Source organism: Orycteropus afer, unplaced genomic scaffold (assembly GCF_000298275.1).
Source record: "Orycteropus afer afer isolate SDZICR_OR568_19922 unplaced genomic scaffold, OryAfe1.0 scaffold00179, whole genome shotgun sequence".
Lineage (NCBI taxonomy): Eukaryota > Metazoa > Chordata > Mammalia > Tubulidentata > Orycteropodidae > Orycteropus > Orycteropus afer.
This window is the reverse complement of record NW_006921766.1, coordinates 5,580,813-5,603,724: the sequence shown is the minus strand read 5'-3', so window position 1 is coordinate 5,603,724 and position 22,912 is coordinate 5,580,813. Positions and strand designations below refer to the sequence as shown.

The 22,912-nt window shown below is 41.9% G+C and overlaps 1 protein-coding gene across 1 annotated transcript in view; it reads right to left on the bottom strand.

Annotated features, from left to right (window-relative positions):
- Positions 1–1,864: 1,864 nt before the first annotated feature.
- PRDM15 (PR/SET domain 15) overlaps positions 1,865–22,912 on the bottom strand; it is a 124,910-nt gene continuing 103,862 nt past the window's right edge. Inside the window, 5 exon segments of the mRNA XM_007947282.2 lie at positions 1,865–2,344; positions 3,995–4,207; positions 13,355–13,435; positions 19,892–20,067; positions 20,445–20,528. Coding sequence (XP_007945473.2) covers positions 1,865–2,344; positions 3,995–4,207; positions 13,355–13,435; positions 19,892–20,067; positions 20,445–20,528 — 1,034 coding nt within the window.

The window sequence follows — 22,912 nt, the reverse complement described above, 5'->3', positions numbered from 1 at the left end:
TGTGTATATATATATATAAATAAGATAAAAATAATTATCATAAATTAAAAGGTCAAACCACCTCCCATATTAATTCAGCTGTGAGTGAGTGTGGGTGTGAATTAAATGAACTCTGAAGACTCCTTTCATGTGGTGCAAGGGCCATAAAACTCCTTTAGTTCCCGAAGGCTTGTAATTCACAAAACAAATTCTAGTCTTGGCCTCAACATTTTGCCATTTGGAACAAAGTGCTGAGAAAGTTGCATTTTGCATAACAAAGTACCCTTTGCCTCATTAGTGACATCAACATTACTCTGGCCTCATATATCCACTATTGACTCTTTGTCAGTCTTTCTTCCAGATGGCCTTCCAAAGGACAGAATCGGGGACAAAGAGAGATCATGGACAAAGTAGGCAAAGGAGTCATTTCAGTGGTCAAAGTTAAAAAGCACTAGGAGAGTTAAGACTGCTTTTTCCCATGCCTCTGTCTGCTTCAACCACGACCATCATGGAGATTCGTCTAAAGCCTGAGAAAATGGCACACATGCAGACCTGTCCGGCCCACAAGCAGAGCTGTTAATCAGCTCATTCACTTATTGATAAACTCTTCTGTTTTCAGTGCTGCCTGGCAGGAAACAGAGGTACTTTTGCATTTCAGAAATGCCTGTGCTTTTCTACTGTAAAAAGCCAAACTCCTTCTACAAATTTATAGAAAATTGGTCTTGAAACACATCAACCTTTGGAATTATAGTTTCAACAGAAAGAAAACAAGGATTTCTTCCCTGATCTTCAGCCATAATAAATAGATTTGGATGACAGACAATCCTGAGAGAACTCTGAAAGAGCCATCAGAAGTGATGGCACAAGGACTGACTCGCTGCACCCAACAGAGGTGTTTCCTTGCCTTTGGGCAGGTGTATGAAATTGGATATGGATGGCTAGTCCTACAGTGCAAATGACTTTACCAGGTTAAAATAAAATAAAATAAAAATCATCCTTGGCCATAACATTGTCTTGAACACACAATGAATGCTTGAAAGAACAAAAAGTATATTAAAAATTGATCTCTGTATAATACTACTGTGTTGTTGTTGTTATGTGTTGTCAAGTCAGACCCGACTCATAAAGACCCCTCCTTGGGTTTCTGAGGCAGTATCACTATGGAAGTAGATTGCCCAATCTTCCTTCCAAGGAGTGGCATTACTAAGAACCCTTTTATGCCTGACTCAGGGATCTCACATGACACCCTTGCCTACTGAACTTGAAGGCTTGAAAAGACATATGCTATCAGAGCATGTCTTTCTCACATGGTTTTAGTCCGTATGGCAAAGTCACTCAACTCAAATTTCAAAGAAGAGAATCAAGGTTACTTTCACTACTTCTTCAATAACAACAACAAAAAAATGACCCAGAAGTGAGGAGAAAGCTGGGTTTTGTTGCTGTGTGTTGCCAGGTCTGAATACTGTTTTTTAATACAATATCTGAGCTCTAAAGGAGAAAACAAAATGAACCATTTATGCTTCTAGTAACATATTGTAACATCACTTGCCTCCTACAAAGCTGCTACTTTTCAGTTTAATTTTCCCAGGTCTGTGTCAGTGAAACAAACAGGGTTTTGTGAGGGAAGGTTGGGGCATGGCAACTGCCTGGGATGCACTACCTTGAGTAAGGCATAGTGTGGAAACTGATCAGGTTAAAACTCTTGCCTGGCAGATGGTAATGGTTGTTGGGGGGGGGTTGGAGATAATTCTGCAAAAGCTAAGTCAACCTTTACTTACATTGCAATGTATGATTATTTTTCTTTGTTTGGTATCCAGCACACAAATCTCAAAAATCCACCAGAAAACTCCTCATCTTTCTGTTCTTGAGTTCTCTTCAGGAAGACTCAATAGCTGTACATCTGCTGCTGTTGCTCGGTCTGCACTTGGGGCTGTGATGCCTGCTGCTGAGGAGGCTGTGGCTGTGGGGGCTGTAGGACGTCTGTCTGAGGCACCGCCCGCCATGCCAGCGGGTGCTGCTCACTGAGCTGGTTGCCCAGGGGCGTGATGGAGTTGACCAGGGTGGTCAGGTTGATGAAGTGGGCCACGGATTGTGGGTTCGAGGCTTCCGGCTGCGGGTGGATCTGGATATCGTTCTGGCGGTTGTGCAACATGGCAGAGCCACTGACGGTGTCAAAGGTCACGGTCAAGATCGAGTTGTCCAGCTGCAACTGGCGTTCTGGGGTGGTGAGGTGACCAACGGCCACCGGCTGGAGGTTGGTAAACTGAGTCCCAGCTGCAGTGGTAATGGGGGTCACGGTGATGTTGGTTAAGCCGACTGAACTCGATGGAGTGGTGACATTTGGGTCACCCAGCGTCACCACCACCTGGAAGAGTTGTATGCAATATAAAATCATCAATCTTTTCTGCAAAACTGAGAACAAAAGAACCCTTCTATGCCACACAGTTTATGCTGGAGTGATTGGGTGTTGTGCCCAAATAAAAAAAGGCAAAAAACATCTTTTGGTGGTAGATTAAGCTAAATAACTAAAGTTTAATTTTTTAATTAAACTAAGTAACTTACAATAGGTGACTTTTGTCCTGAAAAAAGACTTTCTGGACAAAAAGAAGAACCCAAAGGCATAATCATATACCCAATGAGACAAAACTGAGAAACAAATGCATTTCTCTGATTGGGGGGAAAAAGGGCGGAGAAAACCAATGTCAATAAATGACAGGGAACATAGTTTCTTTTCTATCCACTCCTCTAAACAGCCTTGCTGCTGATAAATAGAAACCCCAACTATAAAGCTAAATAAGGAGATCTGGTGGTACAATGCCTAAGGTATTTGACTGCTAACCAGAAGGCTGGAGGATCAATCCCACCAGTCACTCCACAGAAGGAAGATAGGCAATCTAGTTCTGTAAAGATTTACTGCCTCAGAAACCCAATGGGGGTCACTATACATTGGGATTGACTCAATGGCAGTGAGTTTGGTTTTGGTTTGGATAAAGGGCAATAAACCAAGAGCTAGTAAATAATAAAGAAAGCAGTAGTCTTTCACATGGATAGCATCAAAAGGCCAAATAAATGTAACATTTTTTATAATCAGGATTACCGCCCTGAAAAGAAGAGAGAGGTGTGCAGTGTTAGACCCAGACTGAGGAAAGATTTGGGAGGCTCAGAAACAAAAGTGGTAAAGACTGAGTGAATTGGAAGATTCCATTAAAAGAAGCAGGACGTGCTGGCTGAGCCCATACTTTTCTTTATCCCCAGATTCCCTCTGGATATTATGTGGTTTACAATGACTGGTCAGCAGACACACAAGGCTCCACTTCCACAGTAAAGGAACACTTAGGAAGCCCATTTATAACCATCAAAAATGGGAAACAATCCCAATTCCTAGCCAGGGCACGGTGGCCCTCTTTAACATGCCAGAATGTCACGTTGGGTTCAACAATGAGGAGTGTGTCATAGGTCAAAACTTGGAAATACCAACATGAGAAATAATGCTCAAGTGAGAAATGGAAGGTGTCAGATGACTGCAGCTGTATGAAGTCCAAGTAGGTGGTTTGCATGCTGCTGTGATGTAGGAAGCAATGCTCCTAGTATTTCAAATACCAGCAGGGTCACCCATGTTGGACAGGCTTTGGCAGAGTTTCCAGACTAAGACAGACTAGGAAGAAAGGCCTGGTGATCTACTTCCAAAAATCAGCTAATATTACTTTATGGATCACAACAGAATATAGTGTCAGAAGATGAGCACCCCTTAGTTGGAAGGCCTACACAACAGCCGCAAACAGGGACTCAAATGTGCCAAGGATCACGTAGATGATGCAGGACTGGACAATGTTTCAGTCTCTGGTATCTAAGGTAGCCATGAGCTGGAGCTGATTTGACAGACACTAACAGTAACAACACTTATGCATATTGAAAAATGGATTGGAGTAATGTAAAGATGGGGCTTGAATTAGGAAAATGTGTCTCTTATCAGAGTAGGAGGGCACCTCATCGACACACAAAGAAGTGGTGCGACCTGCTGAATGCTCTGTACCGCTGAGTTGGTTTCATCTCCCACGCTGCTGCCGGCGAACTCAGTCTCTTTCTCTGGATACTCGCTGAAGGTGGTGCTCTCAGGCACTGGGGCCCCTGCTTCCTCGTCTGGTTTCTGCTTCCTCTTGTGTGCTCGCTTTGCAGCTTTCACGTGCTTCCCTTCAGCCAACTCCTCCTGCTCCAGACTCAGTTCAGGCTGCAGGAAACAAGTTTTAGCAAATGACAAGTCAAGGGGTCCTGTCCACAAGGTAGCAGCATGGTCCCTATACTGACCCTGAATGCATGCTCAGGTCAGCCATGAAGCTTTCAGGCCACAGAACTGATGCGGGACATAGAGTGACAACAGTCTACCTGCTTATATGCATTTCTAAGGGTCAGGGGTTCAGCTTAAAAAGAAAAAAAGTAAAGGAAATTAGATACTGATCATGTTAAAATAAGTCACCTCAAATTATAAAACACTGGTGAAAGATATTAAAGAAGACTTAAATGGAAAGATGTTCTGTGTTCATCAACTAGAACACTTAATATTGGTAGGATGTCATTACTACCCAAAATGATTTATAGATTCAAAGCAATCCAAATCAAAATTCCAATAAGCTTCTTTACAGAAATGGAAAAAACAATCCTCAAATTTATATGGAATGGCAAGAGGCCCCAAATAGCTAAAGAAATGTTGAAAGAGAAGTAGAAAGTATGAGGACCTACACTTCTGATTTTAAAACATATACAGCTACAGTAATCACAACAGCCTAGTATTGGTATAACAATAGACAGACCCACAGAATAGAATTGAGGGTTATTATATTAGAAAATCCAATGTTAAAAGCTCTGGATTAAAGCCATACATCTCTGGTCAACTGATTTTTGACAAGGGTGTTAAGTCCATTTGAAGAACCTCTTCAATAAATGGTGCTGGGAAAACTGAATTTCCATGTGCAAAAATGTGAAATGGGATCCATGCCTCAAAGCACACACACAAAAAAATTCATATGGAGTAGAGACCTAATATGAAAACTAATACCTAAAACTCTTCAAAGAAAATGCAAGGGCAATGCTGTTAGGTCTAGCTTTTACAATAGATTATCTAATATAATAACAAAAGCACAAACAACAAAAGAAAAAATACATAAATCGGTCCTTATAAAAATTAAAAACTTTCGTTTATAAAAAGACTTTACCAAAAAAAGTGAAAACATAAGCAACTGACTGAGAGAATATCTTTGGAAACAATATATCTGAAAACAAAATTATTTTATTGTGTTTTAGGTGAAAGTTTTCACAGCAAATTAGGTTCCCATTTAACAGTTTTTATACAAATTGTTCCATGACATTGGTCATAATATTTATAATGTGAAAGCATTCTCACTATTTCAATTCTGCTTGCTCTGTTTCCATTCATCTAGCCTCCCTGCCCCTCCTTGCCTTCTCCTCTTTGCTTTTGGGTAGATGTTAACCATTTGGTCTCATAGAGTTGATTGTTTGAGGGAGCACATCCTCACAGGTAATACTCTTTATTTTATAAGCCAATCTATTATTTGGTCTGATAAGAATTTAATAACCAATATATATATAAAACTTAAAAAAACGAATAACAAAAAGACAAATAACCCAATCAAAAAATGGATGGTGACTTGCATGTTGCTGTGAGGCTGGAGGCTATGCCACTGGTATTTCAAATACCAGCAGGGTCACCCATGCTGGACAGGTTTCAGTGGAGCTTCCAGACTAAAACAGACTCAGAAGGCGGCCAGGGTCACCCACCTTTGAAAAAACTGGCCACTAAAACCTTATGAATAGTAGTAAAACATTGTCGGATATATTACTGGAAAACTTTATAAGTAGCCCTGAAACACTGATAGAGTGCAAAAAGATGAACCCTTCAGGTTGGAAAGCACTCAAAATATGACTAGGGAAGAGCTGCCTACTCAAAGTAGAGCTGATCTTAATGACGTGGATGGAGTAAAGCTTTTGTGACCTTCACTTGCTGATGGGGCATGACTCAAAAATGGGAAAAAACAGCTGCAAACATCCGTTAATAACCAGAACGTGGAATGCACAAAGTATGAATCTAGGAAAATTGGAAGTTGTCAAAAATGAAATAAAATGCATAAAGATTGATATTCTGGGAATTAGTGAGCTGAAATGAATTGGATTAGCCATTTTTAATCAAATAATCATATAGTCTACTACTCCAGGAATAACAAGCTGAAGAGGAATGACATCACATTCATCATCAAAAAGAATGTTTCAAGACCTATCCTGAAGTACTATGCTGTCAGTGATAGAGTAATATCTTTATTTTATAAGCTGGTCTGTAAGAAGACCAGCTAAGACAAAAGGCAAGGTGGTAGTCACTGCTTGGTCACAGTCAGCTACCCAGAGGGACCAAGTAGTTGAACCTGTGGGCTTGAGACCATAGTCGCAGGGGACATCAAATTCAATTGGCATAACATACTACACAAAACATTGTTCCACCTCCTACTTTGGCGAGTAGCAACTGGGATCTTAAAAGGTTGCAAGCTGCCATCTAGATGCAACGATGGGTCTCTCCTCAACCAGAGCAAGGAAGAATGAAGAAAACCAAAATTCATGGATACAATCAGTCCTAGTGACTGGTACACCATCCAATCTGCAGCCTATACGACTATGAGACCAGAAGAACTAGATGGTGCCCAGCTACCAGTGCCAACCACTTGAAAGGGATCTATGTAGGAGATGCTGGATAGAGTGGGAGAACAATGTGGACAAAACTAAAAATCACTTGGAGAAAAAAAAGGGGGGCGGGCAGGTTTGCTGATCCGATAGAGCATGGTGGAACCACTGAGACTATGGCCTCTAGCTACCCATCAGGTCTGGAATTGAACCCACACCTGTGGCTTCCAGCCAAGCAAAAGACAGGCATATGAGTTGAACATTTACCTGAGGTAGATACACTCCTTGGAGAGAACAATCATGGGAGAAAGAAGGGGTGTTTATGCACAGGGAGACAGCTCAGGCGGCAGGAGGGCATGGAGGGATGGACACAGGGAAGAGGTACTTATCGGGAGGAAGTGGGAGCGGAGCTGTTGCATTGTGGTAAATTGTGTTCAATGTCATGAGATAAAGTGTATGTGAACTGCAGTATGGAAAGTGAATTTACTCTGTAAATTTTCACCCAAATCACAATAAAAAATAAAATAATAAAATAAAGATGACCAGCTAATATATGACTACTAGAAATTGAAGATTTTTGCCAACTTCTGAGTCTGAAATTGACCAAACATGCAATCAAGATGTATTGATTATTACTGATGACTGGAATGCGAAAGTTAGAAACAAAGTAGAAGCATCAAAATATGACCTTGGTGATAAAAAAGACACTGGAGATTGCATGACAGACTTTTGTAAGACTAACAACTTATTAATTGCAAATATGCTTTTTCAACATCATAAACAGTGGCTATACATGTGGACTTTGCCAGATGTGATACACAGGAATCAAATACATCTGTGGAAAGAGGCAATGGAGAAACTCAGTATCTCCAGTCAAAACAAGGCCAGGAGCTGACTGTGAAACAGACCATCAACTGCTCACATGAGAGTTCAAGTGGAACCTGAAGAATATTAAAACAAGACCAAGACAGCCAAAATATGACCTTGACTATATCCCACCTGAATTTAGAGACCATCTGAAGAACAGATTTGATGCATTGAACACCAGTGACAGAAAACGAGGGGAATCGTGGGATGACATCAAGAACATCATCCATGAAGAAAGCAAAAGTTCATTAAAAAGACAGGAAAGGAAGAAAAGACCAAAATGGATTTAGAAGAGACTCTGAAACTTGCTCTTGAATGGTCAGTAACTAAAGCAAATGGAAGAAATGAGGAAATAAAAGAGCTGCCAGAAGATTTCAAAGGGCAGCTCAGGAACACAAAGTAACGTATTATAACGAAATGTGCAAAGACCTGGAGTTAGAAAACCAAAAGGGAAGAACATATTTGGCATTTCTCAAGCTGAAAGGACTGAAGTAAAAGTTCAAGCCTCAAGTTGCAATACTGTAGGATTCTAAGGGCAAAATACTGACTGACACAGAAACATCAAAAGAAGATGGAAGAAATACACAGAATCACTGCAGCAAAAAAATTCGTCGATGTTCAACTATTTCATGAGGTAGCATATGATAAAGTACCAACGGTTTTGAAGGAAGAAGTTGAAGCTGCACAGAAGGAGCTGGCAAAATACAAGGCTCCAGGAATTGATGGAATACCCATTGAGATGTTTCAATAAATGGATGCTGCACTGGAGGTGCTTACTCATTCATGCCAAGAAATTTGGAAGACATACAAGTAAAATTTTGCTGAAGATAATTCAAAAATGGTTGTAGCAGTATATTGACAGGGAACTTCCAGAAATTCATGCTGGATTCAGAAGAGGATGTGGAATAAGGGATATCATTGCTGATGTCAGACAGTCCTTAGTTGAAAGCAAAGAATACCAGAAAGATATTTACCTTACCTGTGTTTTACTAATTATGCAAAGGCATTCAACAGTGTGGATCATAATAAATAATGGATAACATTGCAAAGAATAGGAATTCCAGAACACTAAACTGTGCTTATGAGGAACCCATACATTGATGAAGAGGCTGTCATTTGAACAGAACAGGGGGACACTGCATGGCTTAAAATCAGGAGGGTTGTGAATGAGGGTCGTATCCTTCCACCATACTTATTCAATTTGTATGCTGAGCAAATAATCCAAGAAGCTGAACTATATGAAGAAGAATGTAGCATCAGGATTGGAAAAAGACTTATTAACAACCTGTGAAATGCAGATGATACAACCTTATTTGCTGAAAGTGCAGATGACTTGAAACACTTACTAATAAAGATCAAAGACTTCAGTCTTCAATATGGACTATACCTCAACATATAGAAAACAAAAATCCTCACAAGTGGACCAATAAGCAACATCGTGGTAAACAGAGCAAAGATTGAATATTCTAGGGATTTCATTTTACTTGGATCCAGAGTCAACACCCATGGAAGCGGTAGTCAAGAAATCAGACATACTGGTCTGATAGAGAGCCTGGTGAGACCCTCGAGACCATGGCCCCTAATTACCTTTCAGGCCTGGTACTGAATTCACTCTCATGGCTTCTAGCCAAACAACAGACAGGCATATATAGTGAACATTTACACTAGGCAGATACACTCCTTAGAATGATCAATCATTTGCACAGGGCAGTATTTGCACAGGGAGAAAGCTCAGGGTGTAGGAATGAATAGGAAAGAAGGCCACAGGGAAGAGTTAACTATGGGGAGGAAGTGGGAGGAGAGCTGTTACCCTGTGGGGATTGAAGTTAATGTCATGAAATAAAATGTGTATGAACTGCTATATGGAAAATGAATTTGCTCTGTAAACTTTCACCCAAATCACAATGAAAACTAAAAAAAAAAAAAAAAAAAAAAAAACCTCTTTAAAGTGTTAAGGAGCAAAGATGTCACTTTGAAGACTAGGGTGTGCCGACCCAAGCCCCCAAGCCGTAGTATTTTCAATTGGCTCATATGCATGAGAAAGCTGGACAGTGAATAAGGAAGACTGAAAAAGAGTAGATGCCTTTGAATTGTGGTGTTGGTGAAAAATGCTGAAAGTAGTATGGACTGCCAGAAGAATGAACAAATCTGTCCTGGAAGCGCAGCCAGAAAGCTCCTTGCCAGACTTCCTCTCAACTGCTTTGGTCATGTTGTCAGAAGGGACCATTCCCTGGAGAAGGATATCATGCTTGGTAAAGTAGAGGGTCAGGGAAAAGGGGAAGATGCTCAATGAGATGGATCAACATAGTGGCTGCAGTGAAGGCCTCAAGCATAGCAAGGATAGGTAATTTTTTTGTTCACTTATACACAGAGTCGCTATGAGTTGGAGGTGACTCAATGGCACCTAACAATAACAACAACAAAAATAGAGGGTCAGTGGAAAAGAGGAAGACTCTCAAGAGAGGACTGACACAGTGGCTGCAAAACATGGGCTAAAACATAGAAAAGCTCATGGGGATAGTGGAGGATTGGGAAGTATTTCATTCTGTTGTACAGAACTCTGCTCCTTTGAGTTGGAACCCACTCTAGGGTACCTAATAACAAAAGAAGATGGTAAAGATTAAAAACAACAACAAAAACCAGAAAATAAGAAACATCAGCAAAAATCAAAATCAAACACATTGCCTTTGAATCAATTTCAACCCATAGTGACTGTGAAGGACAGAATAGAACTTCCCCATAGGGTTTTTATGGGAGCAGATGGCCACATGTGTCTCCTGTAGAGCAGCTGGTGGGTTAGAACTGTCAATCTTTTGGTTAGTAGCCAGGCGCTTAACCACTGTAGCACCAGGGCTCCTTAATGTCATCAAGGATGTAGGGAAATGAATGAATTCTTATTTGCTGGTGGGAATGCAGAATGGTACAGCTGTTACAGAAAACAATGTGGTGATTCCTCAAAAAAACTAAAAATAGAACTATCATATGACCTAGCAATTTCACTGCTAGGTATATACCCAAAAGAACTGAAAGTAGAGACTCAAAAAGAGACATGTGCAACAATGTTCATTACAGCACTATTCCTAATAGCCAAAAGGTAGAAACAACCTAAATGTCCATCCTCAGATGAATGGACAGACAAAATGTGGTGGTACATACATAGAATGAAATGCTATGCAGCTCATAAGAAAAATGAAATCTTAATAGGTGCTACAATATGGGTGGAGCTTGAAGATACTATGCTGAGTGAAATAAGTCAATCACAAAAGGATAAATATTGTATGACCGGAAGTTTATCTCTTATATAAAAAGACAAGAGCAGGCATAAGTATGGAGACCAAAGTTTATTAGTGGTTACCAGGGGTGGGAGGGAGGGGGATAATGGGAGTTATTGCTTATGGAGTACTAAGTTTCAGTTTACAGTGATGGAAAAATCTCATTGATTAAGGGTAGGGCTGCACAGCCAATTAATGTAATTGCTGTCAATAAGTTGTACACCTGAAAAAAGTTGAATTAGCAAAAGTTGGGTGGTAGCTATAGCAACAACAACAAAAGAAAACCAGTAACCGCCAAGGCTGCTTAGGTTCAACCAAACACCTCATGGGATGTGGTTCTTTGTTTTGGAGGTGCAGGGTCATGGTTTCATGGAATATCCCAGTTCTTTGGCCTAATATCATGTTTAGTGCTTCTGTTCTACCTCCCAGTTTGTTGCATAGTGCCTGGGGTCTTAAAAGCTTGCAAGTCGCCATCCAAAGCACAACAGTTGGTTTCTATTTGCCTGGAGCAACAGAGGACTGAAAAAGAACCAGGAATAGGAGGAAGAAATGGAATGTGTGACTAATTCCTTCCATGAGACCAGAAGAACAGGATGGTGATGGTGCCTGGCTACCATCACTAAATATTTTGATCAAATTTTCTATAGAAGAATTCTGATCAAAAGAGGGAAAATGGAGAATAGAATCTTAAAGTCTCAAGAAATCCAGTCTTTCTGGAGCCACTGAGTCTGGATGAACCCCTGAAACTAATGCCCAGAGATAATCTTTAAAACTTAAACCAAAACATCCCCTGACATCTTCTTCAAACTGAACAATTTAGCTTAACTAGTGAAGAATCTCTGCCTTAAGCATTATGCTCTTTTAGATCTATCTGCATAGTATCAAACTGACAACAACAACTCAAAAGATTAGATGGGAAACTTAGGGAGCAGGAAGTTGGTGTTAATGGGGAAAGAACAACTTAGAAAAAGAGGATGAGAATGTCTGTACAACTCAAAGAATGTGATCAATGCCAGTGAAGTATACATGTAGAAATTATTGAATTGGTGCATGTTCAGCTCTGTATATTCTCAACAACAAAAACAAACAAACAAACAAGCCACCTCTGGGTTGAAGTGTAAACAACTTTAAAATCTAACTTTTTTAAGTTACTAGATAAAAGGAGGAGTCCCTGGGTGGCCGAAATGGTTAAGCACTCAACTGCTAACTGAAAAGATGGAGACTCTGGTTCACCCAAATGTACCATGGAAGAAAGGCCTAGCAATCTGCTTCTGAAAGATCACAGGCTTGAAAACTCTACAGAGCACAGTTCTACTCTGCACATATGGAGTGCCATGAATTGGAGGTGACTCCATGTCAAATGGTCTCCATGGCAAGGTTTTTTTTTTAAGGTAAAAGAAAATGCTTCAGCTCTGGTGGTTATAAGTCCAAGATTTTAAAATCTGAGTCCTCACAACCCAGGCTGAAACAAATGTACTGTAAGAACAAAATGACTCAAAATGCATTTGACTACAAGAATTGTATAGCCCAGTCCTTTTGGAACAGCAAAGCAGGACTGAGCTGTAATGACAGTCCCAGGTGGAGGCTCCTCTCAGTGACAGTGAGACCCTCTCCCACGATGCTGGCATCCCAGCCTCACTTCCTGCTGAGCCTTGAGGGCTTGCTGCCCAGCATGGCGGCCCTGCCCTAGCTTAGTGCCCAAAGGTGAAAGTCTTCTGATCCAGGTGTTCACTGAGAGTCACAGAGCACATAGAGTGGGGATGCAGGTGCATGGCTAAGAGGGTCTCTATTCTGGTTCCCTGCCATCTTCCAGTGCTACCTTATGTGGCCTGGTCCAGCAGAAAGAGAGGTCTAGCAGAAAGGCAGCCAGGGCACAGTTCTCATGAATCCTCCCTGGAACCTTCCTCTTGTAACTCACTGGGGTGGGGCAGGGGCTTCTGGACACCACAGGGAAGCTGACCTGGGGTGCCCAAAAGGCCTCAGCATCACTCTCATGCCCACTTGGCACAACCCAACCACAGTAACATGGAGCTCCAGAAGCACTGCTTTGTAAAACACATGCATAAAGGGAATTTTAAATCATCACCAGTGCATGATATATAAAAGTTTATGTATCATCATTTATATATATCATTTATCAATAATCACCAGAGAATGATATATTCTCTCTATATTAATTTTTTTTTTCTCAGAGGTATTGACTGAGAATTTCTTTAACAAGTTCATCTAATATGACTTAAACTTAATAAGTTTCCAATTTAATATTACTAAGCTTTCCTGGAAACCACCTATTCTCCCAATTGAGGGAGAATTTAGAAAACTAAAGTCCTTGAAACTTTGCCTAAATGAGAGGATATTCCAAACAGCTCCTGAGGGAGAAGATCAACCAGGAAAACAGGGAGTGAGGCTGGCCCATGAAACCCAAGATGCCAGCTCCTCACAGCTGCCCATTCATCGTTCTCCCAGCAGCCTTCACTTCTGGCTCAGCAGGTGTGTGTCTGTCTGGAAGCTTTCCTGGCCTGTGGCTCACAGGCCCTGTCTGCACTGCTCACCTGAACGATGCCAATGGAGGAGGCATCAATGGTGGAAGTCTCTGGGAGGTGGTCCAGATCGTCGATCCTCACAGCAAGGACCTGTGAGCAAGCACAGGGCAGTGAGCCTGGGGACAGCTGTGCCTGAAGGCCACCTATGTTGACCACTGGCAGGAACAAGAACTGCTGCAGGATGGGCTACCTGCAGCACAGATGTGGCCCATCCAAGAACTCCCATTGCTCCCTCCAGTGCACCTCCCCCTGATGTTCAACCCCTCCTGTATTCAGGATGCCTGCAACTTTCTCCAACACCACTATTCCCTTTATTTCAAATTCTAGAATGCTCTTATTTCTTACATGGTAAGGGCCTGTTTGCACCTATCTATATCATCTCTTGTATATTCCCCTGAAGAGTTGAGACTCTATTTCCCCCTTTCTTGTCCCACACCAGTGTGTTTTCAGTAAGTGAACTTTCAGGGGATCTTCTGTTATTTCAAATCAGTAACAAAGCAGAGTAAGATACAGTTCAATAAACACGTCCTATCTTCCTAGTAATGCTAAGAAGTCAGTTAAAACAAGGAATCACTAAAATGATACAGTCATACTCTAAACAGTTTCCTTTTTAGCTTAACACATGTACAGGTACTTTCATTTGTCAATTTTGTGATGACCTGACACTCCTCTTACTACCACACCTTCCCCCATAAGCCATGGCTATGACTTGGGGACTCACCTTCTCTCCCTACATTATGTGCCCAAAGGGTCCCTCCCACCAGGTCAGGGGTATTCTAACTGAGTCAGTGACAGCTCACTAACATGCTTATACTAGCTGTTCTTATTGTGATTATTTAGTTATCACCACCACCACCATTACCATCACCACCACCACCACCACCATTACCATCACCACCACCACCATCACTATCACCACTATCATCACCACCATCACCACTGCTGCCATCACTGTCACCACCATCACTTGTCACCACCACTACCAACCCTTTCACCACTATCACTGCTGCCATCACCGTCAACACCATCATCACCACCATGACTGTCATCATCACGACCATCATCACCATTGCCACCATCACCATCATTCTCCACCACCACCACCATGATGACCAGTGACCACCAACATCATCACTGCCACCACCACCACCATCACAGCCACTATCAGCACCAACACCACTATTGCCACCACTATCACCACTGTCATCATCAACAACTACATCATTAATGCTCTAGTCACAGTCCAGAAGCTGATGACCTAGAAGAAACACCACAGAAGCATTTGTTTCACTCTTCTAAGGAGATAAGGCCTGAGATGAAAACTATTTTGTATGTTTTAATTTTTTCAATGTAACCTTCATTCAAAGCAGAGAGAAAGACCACAGCTTGAAGTCATAAAACAGGATCAATTCTGAAAGCAGTTCATGTTGAATAAATTAGCATGGATCAAATGAACAAAACTCCCTTGTGCTCAGTATTCATGGGGCCAGCCTAGTGTGGCTTGTCGATGGTCCCATCCACAAGGGCATCCCAACAGCAAGGCCATTCGAGTCCCTATCCTCCCCCTCACTTGGCCCCTGCTCTTTGCTGCCCTGAGTTGTGGCCTCCACATCATCCTTTCTCATTTGCCATTTTACCCCCTTATGTATTTCCTATTTTTGCTTCTGTTCCTTCCTTCACCCTGACTGTGAAGTGCAGCCAGGCTTCTGCCTGCCTGTTACCCTCCTGAGTAGTCAGGATGAATCACTAGTAGGTGCTTGATTGATATTAATTCAAAAGAACAAAATGGTCAAAAGGAATGACCCAAAGAGAAAGGCCTAGGTTGGAGAAGCAAACAAACTGAGAACAAAGTGACAGACAAAATAGCTATAGTGGCATTTCCTTTCCCCTTCGTTGGTTTGCTTGAGTTGAGTGAAATAAGTAATAGTAATGTACCCTATTAAGAAGCACAGTGCCATCATTTGAATTCACGAAGGAATAAACTGGAAGAGGACTCTACGGACAAAAATGTTTGCTGCAGACTTTTTATAGCACAGTCCTGCCAAGCAAAGCCTATCTAACATCCGATATGCAAAACCTGACCTATGTACTCTTCATTAATACATTTAACTATGTTGTTGTTGTTGTTAGGTGCCGTTGAGTCATTGCTGACTCAAAGTGACACTATGTAAAACAGAACAAAACACTGTCTGGTCCGGTCCCATGCCAGCCTCACAATCCTTACTATACACCTGAGCCCATCATTGCAGCCACTGTGTCAGCCCATCTCATTGAAGGCTTTCCCCTTTTCCATTGACCCTCCACTTTATCAAGCATAATATCCTTCTCCAGGGAACGGTTCCTTCAGACAACATGACCAAAGTAGGTAAGACGAAGTCTGGCTATTCTTGCTTCCAAGGAGCATTCTGCTTGCACTTCTTTTAGGACAGATATGTTAGTTGTTTTGGCAGTCCATGATACTTTCCGTATTCTTTGCCAACACCACAACTCAAAAGCATCAACTCTTCTTTGGTCTTCCGTATTCACTGTCCAGCTTTCACATGCATATGAGGTGATTGAAAATACCATGGCTTGGGTCAGGCGCACTTTAGTCTTCAAGGAGACATCTTTGCTCTTCAGCACTTTAAAGAGGTCCTTTATAGCCGATTTTCCCAGTACAATACGTCATCTGATGTCTTGGCTGCTTCTTCCATTGGTGTTGATTACAGAACCAAGTAATATGAAATCTTTGACAGCTTCAATCTTTTCTCCATTTATTATGTTATGATGCTGTTTATTGGTCCAGGTGTGAGGATTTTTGTTTCTTTATGTTGAGGTGTAATCCATACTGCAGACTGTAGTCTTCAATCTTCATCAGTAAGTCATCCTTACTTTCAGCAAGCAAAGTTATGTTGTCTGCGTATCACAGGTTGTGAATGAGTTTTCCTCCTGCCATGTTCTTCTTCATACAGTCCAGCTTCTTGGAATGTTTAACTATATAAGACCACATATGACATGCTCTGATGCTGCAGTAGTTAAAGTACTTGGCTGCTAGCCAAAAGATTGGCAGTTCAAACCCACCAACCACTTCATGGGAGAAAGATAGGGTAGTCTGCTTCTTTAAAGAGTTATAGCCTTGGAAATCCTAAGGGGGTGATTCTACTCTGTCCTCTAGGGTTGACAGTAGTTGGAATCAACTCTGCAGCAATGGACATATGACTACGATCCACCACTCATCTGTCATTTTCTTGTAACTTGCATGTTACACTATGATGCTAGAAGCTATGCCACTGGTATTTTTAAATACCAGCAGGACCACTCATGATAGGCTTCAGTGGAGCTTCCAGCTTAAGACAGATTAGGAAAAAGGTCTAGTAATCTGTTTCTGAAAATCAGCCACTGAAAACCCTATGGGGATCACAACAGAATACTGTCTAATACAGTGTGGAAAATGAACCCCCTAGTTTGGAAGGCACTTAAAATACACAGTGGCTGCAACAGTGGACTTGAGAATATCAGTGATCATGAGGATGGTACAGGACGGGGCAGCATCTTGTTCTATTATATATGAGGTTGCCATGAGTCAGAGCTGAGTCAACGGTAATTAACAATAACATGACCACAGTAATGTAGAGAAATCACTTAAGCTCCAGGCTCCAAAGTGGTACCTTCCTGAGCCCCTGGGTGAGTCTTCAAGGCCTGTTCTGGGCCCTGAGATTGGATGACAGGGCTTTGGCTGATATTGGGGATCCAAGTAGATCTTAACATGTCAGACTCCTGCTCTCCTGACTTTATTTTTTGAGATGAAAACACTAGCTGTTATGGATTGAACTGTGTCCCCCAAAAAGATGTTGATATCTTAATCCATGTACGGTGAATGTGACCTTGTCTGGAAATAGGGTTTTTCTTTGCAAATGTTATCAGTTAAGTTAATGATATCACCGAGGAGTAAGGTAGGTCCTAATCCTAATCTTTTCTGAGTGGCATCTTATAAAAGAAAAGGACAGATATGGAAACAGAGTCACACATACCTCTAAGTCAAGGAAAGCCAAGACATGCCCAAGGATGGAGAAGCTGAAACAGGCAAGGGAGGATCTACTCATGGCGACCCCTATTGGATTTCTGAGATGGTAAATTTTTATGGAAGTAGATGGCCCCATCTTCCTTCTGCAGAGCAGCTGGTGGGTTTGAACCATCAACCTTCTGGTTAGCAGTCAAATGCCTTAGGCACTGAACCACCAGAGCTCCTTTCTCCTAGAGCAGACAGACAGAGAGCATGGCCCTGCTGACACCCTGATTTTAGACTTCTAGCCTCTAGAACTGTGAGAGGATAAATTTTTGTTCTCAAAAGCCATTCACTTTGTGGTATTTTGTAACTGCAGCCTTAGCAAATGAAGACACTGGCTGGCCACTAAAGTAAAAATAGAAGCTGAGTAGGAACAGCTCAGTTACAGGAAAGAGAAGCCCCAGGTGTGGCGTGGGAGGCAGGTTAGAGCATGTAAGCTGGTTCCCAGGGTGGAAGGACTGGAGAGCCGAGTAGGTCCCTGCACTGCCCGCAGGGGAGCACAAAGGTCTGCAAGGAAGAATGAACGTGGCAATGTTCAGAACAAAAGTGCAAAGATGATCTCTAAATTCAAAAGCCATTGGATTTATACCTAGAGTAGACTGTGCTTTTGTCATTGCGAAAATAATTCATGTTCATTAAAGGACATTTTAGAAAGTACAGGAAAAGATAGAAATTACCCAAAACTAGGAGAAAACTATTGTACAATGTTTTCTTTCTTTCTTTACCTATCACATTTATATTACATAGGTAAGAGTATATCTCATGTATTCACAATACAAGCAGTACCCGTGTTATGAATATCTAACTTATGGACAACTCTTACTGGCCCTTTAATGCAGGGCTTTGAACTAGTTTGTCATGGTCAAAAAAGTGAACCAATTTGAATTTTTATAATTTGGGTGATTTGTCACAGAAACCAGAATGGGAAAAATTATGGATCAAAGCCCTGGAATGGGAGACTCATAAAAGGCACAGTGAGTCCTTTCAGGAGCCTGATACATTAGACTGGATTATTGTCAGGACTGTGGAGAGCCACACACGTTCAAAGCAGGGGCAGGTGTGTATGTGGAGGGTGTTGGCTACCTTCTTTGAGTGGGGTGCAGCCATCTTTGAATGGGGTAGTACTGTTTCAAAGCTCTGCTTTAATGTTATGTATATTTGTCCTTACTTTGAAACCACTGAACCAACCCCTACTTGCAACAAATTCTTCATCACAATCACCTGCACTTGCAGCTCTTAAATCATTGAAAAGGCTTTGGGCCTTTTCTTGCACTAAAAAGACCACCATCAAGTCAATTCTGATTCCTAGCAACCCTACAGGACAAAGAAGAACTGCCCCATAAGGTTTCCAATGCTGTAAATCTTTACGGAAGCTGACTGACTGCCTTACAGAAGTTCCAAGGAGCCATGGTGGTGCAATGATTTAAGTGGTTGGCTGCTAACTGAAAGGCTGGTGGTTCAAAACCATCAGCAACGCCATGGGAGAAAAGATCTGGTGATCCACTCCCATAAAGATTTCAGTCTAGGAAACCCTATGCGGCAGTTCTACTCTGTCATGAATGAGTCAGAATCAACTCAACAGCACACAACAACAACAATCCAACGCAACCAATCCCACTGCCACTCAGTCGATTCCGACTCATAGAGACCCCACTGGGTTTCCATGGCCATAAATCTTTATGGAAGTAGACGGTCTCATCTTTCTTCTACAGAGCAGCTAGTGGGTTTGAACCCACTTCTTCTGGTTAGCAGCTAAATGCTTTACCCACTGCACCACCAGAGCCCCTTAACAACACAAGTTCTGTAGTACAAGTTATGTAGTCAAATGCATTGATATTTTTGTTCGTGACTCCTTTCATTGCTCTTTTGCTTAGAGAGCCTTTCATTTCAGTGACCTCGTAGCTGTTTAGTTGCATTTTCTTCTCGTTTTTCAGCTCACTTCTTCTTAAAGCACAGTGAGTTACTCAATGACCTCAGACTTCTAAATTGGTTTTGGGCATGCTGGGCTCTCCTTGCTCCCTGCACTATTTTTCACTCTTAGTCCTCAATGCCCCCATTTCACTCATTGCTCCAACACCACGTGGAGGCTCTCCATTTGCACGTTTTATCAGTTACTTCAAAAGGAAGAATGGGGTGGGGACCTGGTTGCACTTCCACCTTGCTACATAGCCAGTGAAAGCATAATTTTTAACCTTAGCAAAGAGTAAGTTTGAGGCTCTCCTATTCCATTTATATATGCAGCACCCCCTGGTGGCAGGCTGGAGGAATCAGAGGGGAAAGTAAGACACAGGCCTTGTCTGGGAATCTCAGGGTCTGGAGACAGAGCTGGTTAGTGCATGACCCAACACGAGGTCTCCAAGCAGCAGAAGAGTAAGAGGTCATTCAGCAGAAAAGACTAAGAGGTCCACTCTCCTGAGGGACTGCCAGAAGGTTTCAGGAAGAGGTCCAGAACTGTACCCCGGAGGCTCAGGGAAGAGGAGCCAGGCATCCAGCAGGCTTACCTCAGGGTGCTTTCGCCGCATGTGCCTGCTCATGGAGGCCCTGGTGGACACCTTGGTTCCGCACAGCTGGCAGCTCTGTGCCTCTACTTTGTCATGTGTGAGCTGCACATGCTTCTGCAGCATGTACTCAGTGACATACTTCTTGTCACACACTGAGCACGTCCATTGCTTGCCCACTGCTCTCACGTGTGCACACACAGGGAAGAAAAGACAAGGTAGGTCACAAATAGCTTGTCTCCCTATTCACCACTAACCACTGCCCAGGGTTTCAGACTTTATTACTCCTTGGCAAGTACTAAGGGGGATGGCCTTCATCCTTCATGTAGAATGTTTGTGATTAGCTGCATTAAAAATTTGCCCCAGTATTTGCAAATTCAAAAATGCATATTTGGAAGTTGTAGGGGCTGATCTTTAAGGGGGAGTGGCTGCCATTAAGCCAAGACTGTACAGAGTATTCTGAAAATGTCTACATTATAAAATAATAGCATAGTCATTTCCATCCCTGTAACTGTGAGGGCCCTGGGAACATTTTTTCAGACTTTGATAAGCTTACCTGTATGGATGAGCTTGTGGGTCTCCATAGTGTTTCTCTCACTGAAAGTCTTTCCACATAATTCACACATGAAATCTTTAATCCCTGCAGGAAAAGGCCCATTAAGTTTCATGTGTTTATTGAGTGTTTCATTTAACTAAACATTACTGTTGCCAGTTGCCGTCAGCTGGCCAATGCATGGTGAGTCTATGCATAGTGGGATCAGACCATTGTGATCCATAAGGTTTTGATGTGCTGATTTTCTGAAGTAGATCACCAAGTCTTTCTTCCTAGTATGTTTCAGTCTGGAAGCTCAGTTGAAACCTGTTCAGTATCCTAGGAACATGCAAGCCTCCATTAACAGATATGTGGTGGTTGCCCATGAGGTCCGTTGGCCAGGAATTGAGCTAAGTCTTCTGCATGGAAAGTGAGAACCCTACCACTGAAATCACTGAGGATTTCTCATCCCTAATATATTTCAGGTTTTGTAAGCCTTTGGCCAGGTCTGTCTTCCTAGTCTGTCTTAGACTGGAAGCTCTGCTGAAACAAGGATGACCCTGCTCTTTTGAAGTACTGATGACATAGCTTACAGCAAAGATGTCACTTTGAGGACTAAGGATTGCCTGACCCAAGCCATGGTATCTTCAATCGCCTCATATGCATATGGAAGCTGGACAATAAACAAGGATGAAGAATTGATGCTTTTGAATTACGGTGTTGGCAAAGAATATTGCATATACCATGGACAAACCTGTCTTGGAAGAAGAATAACCAGAGTAATCTTTAGAAGTGAGGATAATGAGAGTCATCTTACATCCTTTGGACATGTTTTCAGGAGGAACTAGTCCCTGGAGAAGGCCATGATGCTTGGATAGTAGAGAGTCAGCGATTAAAAGGAAGACCCTCAAGAAGACGGATTGACACAGTCGCTAGAACAATGAGCTCATATTCAGCAATGACTGTGAGGATGGCACAGGACTGGGCAATGTTTTGTTCAGCTGTTCATAGTCAGAACCGACTTGATGGCACCTAACAACATGCCTTTCACAGAAGGTAAAAGGCCAAAAGACAAGAAACAATAAACAAACATTCATATCCAAATTCAACAAGAAAACTGTGGCTTGAAAAACATACCTTTCCATGGTGAAATTTCATGTCACAAAAAATAATGGGATATGGGAAGGCCTGTCTGAAAATACATATGAAGGGAAGAACTCACATTACAAAGAACAAACACTTTTTATCTGCACCCCCTTTAGTCCACAAAAGTTTTCAGGCAGCTTATGTGATACATATAATGACAGAATAAAATAGTATTCAAACACTAGGGCCAAATACAGAAAGAATATAAATATGCCAAGTATAAGAGGCAAAACAAGTGCTATAATTATATATTTCAAAAAATAAATAAATAAAAAGAAAGTTTCAGTGATTTGAGTGCAGTCCAACCTGACTTCTGTCTGCCAGGATGACAGGTGCTAGACCATGAATTAGCCTCCTGGGGAGCCAGGTACCAGGTTCTCTCCAGGAACTCTGCTTCAACAAATAGATATGAAGGGTGCCTTAATTCTTCCCCTGTGGTCACACAGATATGGGGGTTCTGAGATGCCCTCTTTTGAGAAGGGGCCATGGGTATCAGAGGCTGAAAGAGTCCCTTCAAGATCGAGGGGCAACATGGGCAGCAAGTTGGTTTGTTTTGAGGAAACTTTAAATAGAAGTCAAACCCATACATAGAGAAACAGATAAACCTTGGGTTTAGCTTGATAAATTTTCACAAAGTGAACAGATAATATAACCAGTACACATTATAAAATAATGTCCATCATCCTGACACTCTCTGTGCCTCTGGGAATGATCACAAAGTTAACAGGCATTCTGGCTTAATAGGGCTTTGTCTAAAAGAATCACCCATTAGTAAGATACTAGGAAGGAGCTCTAGTGGCGCAGTGCCTGAGATATGACTGCTAACGAGGATGTTGGAGGTTCACACCCACAAGCCCCTCCACAGAAAGAAGACAGGGCAATCTACTTCCATAAAGATTTACTGCCTAGACCTCGGACAAGCAAAGCACTGCTGAAGAAGAAGAACAAAAGTAGGAGGCATCACACTGCCGATCTCAAAACCTACTATACAGCCACAGTAGTCAAAACTGCCTGGTATTGATTTAATGACAGACACATAAACCAATGGAATAGAATTGAGAACTCAGAAATAGATTCTTCGACCTATGGTCAGCTGATCTTTGACAAAGGGCCGAAATCCATTAAATGGGGAAGAGAACATTTGTTTAATAAATGGTGCTGGCAAAATTGGACATCCATTTGCAGAAAAATGAAACAAGATCTGTACCACACACCATACACAAAAATGAACTCCAGATGGATCAAAGACTTATATGTGAAACCTAGAACTATACAGTTCCTCAAAGAAAAACTAGGGGCAAATTTAGGGGCCCTAATATATGGCATAAATAGACTATCAAGCATAA